At 54.8% G+C, this 7341-nt stretch overlaps 1 protein-coding gene across 1 annotated transcript; it reads right to left on the bottom strand.

Annotated features, from left to right (window-relative positions):
- Positions 1-228: 228 nt before the first annotated feature.
- On the bottom strand, positions 229-1435 carry LOC123141046 (BTB/POZ and MATH domain-containing protein 2-like). Its single transcript, XM_044560290.1, has one exon. The coding sequence runs from the start codon at positions 1433-1435 to the stop codon at positions 305-307; it is 1131 nt and encodes a 376-aa protein (XP_044416225.1). The 3' UTR covers positions 229-304.
- Positions 1436-7341: the final 5906 nt, after the last annotated feature.

Here is a 7341-nt window from a genome sequence, read left to right as displayed (position 1 = left end):
GCTAGCGAATTTGGATGGGTCGGAAGCAGGTTATTCATGGATGCACCCAACACAAACTTTTTCAGCTCAACATGTCAACCCGAAGCCATACGTCATGAAATGAAAGCAAGGTAAGCACATAGAAAATATATTAGCTTGCTGCATTTCAATATTCAGACAAATTTAGAACAGTAGTAGTAGTAGACTAGTAGTAGCTATTGGATGATCAACACAATACTATGCATGGCCATCTTTTACATCAGTGAATATTAACCTAATTAGAAGAGAAATATATACACGAATTACAAAGAATGCTTTTAGAGCTTCAGAGTTTCAGCAAACCAAACTTGGAGAGCAGCCGCTTGAGAAGGGAGGGACTACGGGTCCCGGTTATCTGCCCCAGGCCACCAGCCGCGAAAGTTGCGTGTAAACTTGGGTCGGCTTTGATGAACTCCAAGCAGGCCTCCTTTAACCCGAAGCACCGTCTCCGCTCAGCCACGGCAAAGATGTCTGCCACAGTTTCTGCGCATATGAAACTGGCTAACTTCTCTTCACAGATCGATTTGAGCCTCTGAAGATCATATCTTTCCGCAGCTTCAAGGAACTGCAGCAGCCGAGGTGCATATATAATTTCATGGCCATCGTATGCTTCCATGTCAACAAATTCAGGCACTGCATCAGTGTAGATGTAAGTCAGCAAGCTCCCGAAGACGTCTGCTTTCATGTCGGTTATCTTGACGAAACTCGATTCATTCATGGCACCAAAGAGCTGTGCCTTGAAGATGGAGGATCGGGCTGCAAGCACGCACCGGTGTGCAGCAAACTTCTCGCCGCCAACCTCAAACGTAATGTCAGCACCCTCCTTGCTCAGGAGGAGATCGGCAAAATGGCTCTTCAAGTCGGACGGTGGTGACAGTTCATTGAACGGAAGAGCGCTGGTGCCGGCGCCCTGCTCCTTGGTATTCCCATCCGACTTCAGGACAACAAGGTCACACCGGAGGACCAAGCGGTCGTCTTTGAGATGCTTTGATCTTTCAAAAACCTCCCTTTTCACGAATCTAAACTGGCCATGAACATCACAGCACTTGTAGAAGCAGTCTGGTTCGCTTTGGCGTATGTGCTTTGGCACCCGCAACTCAGGCTGGTCGATGAAACTGAAGGCATACTGAACCTCCACGCTCTGCTCGACATCGTCGCGCAAGACAAGGAGCACCGATATAAATTCTTCATTATCCGAGCTAACGCCATTAGGGTGGTAGTCGACGGTCCAGCGACGGCCTCCAACAATGAAAGGACGAGACTTGATCCACTCGCCGTTTGGAGTTGTCTCTTTGGTACGCGAGTAGCCTTCGACAATGAGCAGGTGGTACCCGCTGTCGGCGCCGGAGTCGACGGCCGACTTGGTGGAAGCGCACAGCATGCCATCGGCGACGAGAGATGCGCCAGCGAAAGCCATGCCTGACAACGCTTGAATAGTAGACGCCCGCGACAAACTTTGGCCCTCTATTTCTTTTCTTTCTATCAAAATCAGACTCACGGTACAATTTCACGCCATAGTGCAGGTATATATACACGCACGGACCCCTGGTTAGCAGCCGAGCCGGACACCTAGCTAAGTACCAAACCAACCCCACAGACGGTACATCAATTTCGAACGAGGGCAACAACCTCCCCACCCCCACGCGCCGCTGGCCGCTCCGGCCACCCACCCAGCCCGCTCGCCTTGATGGCTCGCCGCCGCGGATCCAGCAGTTGCAGGAGCGGCAGCCCTCGGCCTGGCGCGGGGCGGCCTCACCACAGCGGTCCGTCCCCTGCCTCGGCCCGCTGGCCCCCCTCCCCGAGCACGCGGTCTCCAGATCCGGCGGCTCCGCCGCGAATCCTACTCCGGGGAGAGGCATCCAACCCAGCTCCACCCTACGGACCGCGGGGCACGCCTGCGCCTCTCCTCCTGACGGTCTGCAACGCCTTAAATCCATAGTAGTCGCTCCGGTAAGTCAGCTCTGCATTTCCCACTCCGAGGAAGAAGAGGGATGGATGGCGGTCAGACCGCAAACCGGCGGGCTGGGGAGGGCACGTCGGGCAATGGCGCGCGCCGCCCGGTTCTCCGCTCGGACCAATCTCGCGGGCGCACCTCCTCCAAGGGGCGGGAGGCCTTTTTAAGCCGCTTCAAGGGCAAGTGTTTCCGTTGCCTGAGCAAGCTCCACCGCCGCAAAGATTGTCGTGATCCTCTCCGATGCATCATCTGTGAGCTGCAAGGTCACTTCGGCCGAGAGTGCCCGCAGAACCCTCGCAACGGCGGCCCAGGAGGGGCCGTCCACGCCAGAATCCGTCCGCCTCAACCCCGGATCCCGGTGCGGGAGCGCCTCTGTTTCGACCCGCCGCTCCCCTCCCCTGCCGCGGCCATCCCTGCTCCCGCCGCGGCCATGGAGCGCTCCTACCACACCGACCCGTCCAGAAGGCCACGCTCGAGCAACAAGATGGTGGTCTCCTCTCCGGCCATCGAGCACGCGGAGTACATCCTGCGCCAGCACGCGGTGACTCTCACGGCGGCAGACCGCGCGCACTCCACGTCCCCCATGGCGGTGGTGAAAGCCTTCGACGAGCAGCTCCGCACTCCGCCCCATCAGCTGCGGGTGACGGCGCACCACCCGGAGGCCTTCCTGGTGCACTTCGACCTGCCGGCGCACCGGGACAACGCCGTCCGTCGCGGCGTCCTCAAGGTTGAAGGCTGCAAGTACTTCATCCGCGCGTGGAACCCTGACGATCACGCGGCCATCCTCAAGCTCACGCTCCACGTCCGCATCGTCGTCGAGGACCTACCCATGCAACTTTGGAGCCTGGAGGGGGCGGAAGAGGCCTTCGGTGACTTCGGCCGCATCGACCGCCTCGACAGCCGCACCAACGAGCGCGGCCACACCAAGACGTTCGCGTGCTAGCTGTGGGCGTGGGACGTCGCGCACATCCCGACGAAGAGGGCGCTCTGGGTGCTCAAGCGCGGCGCAGGCCGCTTCGACCAGATCCTAGGCTTCTCCCCGCCGAAATTCAACGTGCCCCCGCTGCCGAACGTCCACCGCTACGACCTCCTCATCCATGTAGATAGGGTAGAGGACTGGACCCCGCTCTCGCCGCGATCTTCGCACTCCGGCTAGAGCGGGCTCCCGTCATCAGGAGAGGAAGACGACCGCCCGTTGCCACGGACCGATCCGGGCACCTGGGTGGACGGAGTCGAAGATGGCCAGTCCAATAACAGGTGCAGTGTCACCCACGTTTCCTCCGGGGGCTGCAGCAGCTTCCCGATCTTGGGAGACCGGCGTGACCACGACGATGAAGGCCATGGAAGTCATGGAGGCCGCTCCTGGCGCGACACGCTCCTGGGCCGTGGCAGGACCGGCAAAAGCAAGATGCCGGTCTTAGAGGCGCCACGGCACAGGAGCAGGACCCCTACATCACGTCAGCGACGCTCCAGCCAGGGCCGCTCGGTTGAGCGCGCATCTCCACCGGCCCCTGATGCGTCTCTGCTCCGCGCGACCCCTCCGCTTCCGCTCCAGCCGCGCGCTCCGCCACCACCACCCGAAGAGGACCTAGTGGCGCAGTTCTTCTCCTTCTCGGACTCGGGACGCACGCTCGAGCCTCCCCCGCGCACCGACTGCATGCAGCTCGAGTTCGAGAACGCCATGCTGGAGGCTCTGTCCAGCCCGCTCGACTTCAACTCCGACGACGCTACATCTCCTCAGATGTCTCCTCCGACGATGCTGCCCACTGCTCTGCTCCCCAACGTCATGCCCTGCGTCACGCAGCCCACGACTGCTACGATCGAGCTCCAGGCCATGGAGGCGGTCACGGAGAGAGTAAACCACATGAAGATTCAGGCGGATTCTGAGGTGCTGCAGCTCTTCAGCAACATTCAGCCCCCAGTGCTCACCACCCCGAAGCCGAAGCGCACGTCGGCTCCTCCCAAGTCCAGGGCCGTTTCTGTTCCATCCAGGCGCAGTGCAAGACAAGCAGCGGCCAGCTCCACTGTCCCGGTGTCTCAGAGAGCGGCGCTTCGTCTTGTCAAGGAGCTCGGCGAGCTTGGTCGAGGCGACAAGATGACCTCGGAGATCGCGGCAAGGCTGATCAAGCGCTTCAACGAGCCGCTGACGGATGCAGACATTCAGACCATTGCAAAGCTGACAAACCTTGATGTCAACGCTCTGAAGATCGCAGCGGCAGCTCACGGCCCTGATGGTGCAGCCAAGGCGGCTGAGTAGTTTCCTCCATGTTTAGTTTCCATGTAGTCTCCGTCGACGGCTGGTTTCACGCCAGTTCAGAGTTAGGTTTTTTATTCCATGTTTAGTTCCAAGGTAGGAGGCTTAGTTAGACGACGACGGGGTTTTGGGCCTGTTGGTGGCCGTCGTCGCCCCCCGGCAAGTGTGGTGGTGTACTGTTCACAATTTGTTTCCTGCAATAGTAATGTTAGTCGTCGGAGCAAATCTTTCTGTCCCCATGATTAGTAACAATTGCAGCATCATGTCGTGGAACGTTAGGGGCATCAACGCTCCAGCTAAGCGCTCAGCAATCTGTGAGGTGGCCACAACGCTCAAGACAGCAATCCTAACGCTGCAAGAGACGAAGGTGGAAGTGTGGACGACGGGTATAGCAAAGGAAATCGGCGGCCCAATGCTGCAAGGCTGTGCAGTGCTACCTGCTATGGGCACAAGAGGGGGAGCTGCCATTTTTTGGAACAAAGAGATTGTTGAGGTCGAATCACACTCCATTGGACGGTTTACAATCACAGCCAAAGTGAAGGAATTGGGAACGAACATTCAGTTCTGGTTAACCACAGTCTATGGTCCAAATGACGACGGGATCAGAGAAGATTTTCTGCAGGAAATGTCAAGTTGTGCGCCTCCATTAGGGCAAGCCTGGCTCATAACCGGAGATTTCAACATGATATATGAAGCAAGAGACAAGAGCAATCAGCATCTGAATAGAAGATTGATGGGCAGATTCAGAAGAGCACTTGATTTTGCAGGGCTGAGAGAGATCAAGTGCAAAAACCGGCGTTTCACCTGGAGTAACGAAAGAGAAAATCCAACTCTGTGCAGCATAGATAAATTCTTCTGCAACCCAGACTGGGAAATTCTGCATGATGGCTACATGCTGCACGCTGCATCAACTTCCTTCTCTGATCATTGCCCCCTAATCTTGTCCCGTGCAGATTGTCAGCCACGAAAGGCCAGATTCAGATTTGAAAATTTCTGGCCTCAACACCCACACTACTCTGAAACTGTCCAGCACGCCTGGGAGAGGCCTATCAACCATGATTGCCCTTTTGTCAGGATCAAGATTAAGATGCAGAGAGTAGCAAAGGATCTTAAAATCTGGAGCAGATCACTTTTCAGCAAAACAAAATTGCAGTTCCACATAGCAAACGAGGTCATTTTGCAGCTTGACATTGCTCAGGAAAAAAGAGCTCTAACGGCGGAAGAGTTCAATCTCAGAAAGCTTCTGAAGACCAAAGTACTGGGGCTTGCCGCGATTGAGAGGGCCAGAAAAAGGCAAGCTTCCAAGGTGACATGGCTTCGGGCAGGGGACGCTAGCACAAAAAAAATTCATGCTAAATGCAATGCAAGAAGAAGGAAGAACCACATTCACATGCTTATAACTAGAGAAGGAACAATAGTAACTGAACATGCAGCAAAAGCTGAAGAAATACATGAACACTTCGCAGAGGCCCTAGGCACATCAAGACAACAGCATTTCACCTTGAATTGGAATGAACTGCAGCTCCCAAGGATACCAGCTCAAGGTTTGGACAACCCCTTTACGGAAGGCGAGGTTTGGGCTGCGATCGTGGCGTCTCCGGCTGAAAAAGCTCCTGGGCCAGGCGGTTTCACCGGCGAATTCTTCAGAGCAAGCTGGAACATCATCAAAGAAGATATTATGGAAGTGTTCAGGAAATTCTATCACCTTGCGGGAGAAAACTTTCATGAGATCAACAAGGCGTTCATATCTCTCCTGCCTAAAAAGGAGGCTGCAATTGAAGTGCAGCACTTCAGACCGATCAGTTTGATCAACTCAGTTGTAAAACTCATCACAAAAGTTCTGTCGATGAGACTAGCAGCGATAATTCCAACGATACTCTCTCCGGCGCAATCAGATTTCCAGAAAGGAAAATGCATCCATGATAGTTTCCTCTACGTCCAAGGATGCGTAAAGGCTCTTTATAGGAACAGAAAACCTGCTCTGCTGTTCAAATTAGATATCGCAAAAGCCTTCGATTCAGTCTCCTGGGAATACATCCTAGAGCTTCTTCAGCACCTGGGTTTCAGTGCTAGATGGAGAGATTGGGTATCACTCCTGCTGTCCACGGCATCGTCCTCTTGCTTACTCAATGGTGACAACGGGCCGTCCATCTCCCACCACCAGGGGCTACGGCAGGGTGACCCTCTGTCCCCCTTGTTGTTTATCTTGGCGATCGACCCTCTCCATCATCTGCTGGCGGCAGCTGCAGCCCAGGGCACCCTGGCGCCCCTCCCAGGTAGAGGAACTAGTATGAGAATTAGTCTATACGCCGATGACGCAGTCATCTTCGCAAACCCTATGAAAGAAGAAGTATCAAAGCTTTTGAACATCCTACACCTCTTTGGAGAAGCAACTGGCCTGCGATTAAACTAGGAGAAATCTACGGTTGCTCCAATTAGGTGTGACAACCTAAACCTGGATGATATTCTCCAAGATTTTGGTGGAGTGGTGGTAGGCTTCCCAATGACGTATCTAGGGCTACCAATCTGCACGGGTAGAATTAGGATAGTGCATCTCCAATTCATCTTAGATAGGATTAGATCACGGCTAGCAGGCTGGAAGGGAAAGTTAATGAACATGGCCGGAAGAAGAGTGCTGGTACGCAGTGTTCTATCTGCAATGCCAACTTTCGCCATGACTGTTCTTCGTATGCCAGAAAAACTCCTCAAGGAAATAGACAAGACGAGGCGCAAATTTCTGTGGGCGCAGGAAGAGGAGCTGTCGGGAGGGAAGCGCAAAGTAAACTGGAACACAGTTTGTTCGCCGATCAAGAATGGAGGATTAGGGATTCAAGACCTACATTGCTTCGGCAGAGCTCTTCGTCTGAGATGGCTGTGGCTGTCCTGGGCGCAACCGGACAGACCATGGAGGGATTTCCCCACACCCTGCGATCAGGAAGACAAAAACCTTTTTGCCAGGACTACTAGGGTCGCCATTGGGGACAGGCAAACCGCAAAGTTCTGGACATGCAATTGGCTGGGCGGTGCTCCTCTTTGCAACTCTTTCCCTGCCCTGTACAGAATCTCAAGAAAGAAGACAAGGACGGTAGCAGAGGCACTTAGAAATGACCAGGGG

This window comes from Triticum aestivum, chromosome 6D (genome assembly GCF_018294505.1).
Source record: "Triticum aestivum cultivar Chinese Spring chromosome 6D, IWGSC CS RefSeq v2.1, whole genome shotgun sequence".
Taxonomy (NCBI): domain Eukaryota; kingdom Viridiplantae; phylum Streptophyta; class Magnoliopsida; order Poales; family Poaceae; genus Triticum; species Triticum aestivum.
Note: the sequence above shows the minus strand (reverse complement) of the source record. Positions and strands in the feature narration are given on the sequence as shown.

Bases quoted from the DNA above. Each gene is read 5' to 3' on its own strand.
- LOC123141046 (XM_044560290.1), bottom strand. From the start codon at position 1,435: ATGGCTTTCGCTGGCGCATCTCTCGTCGCCGATGGCATGCTGTGCGCT.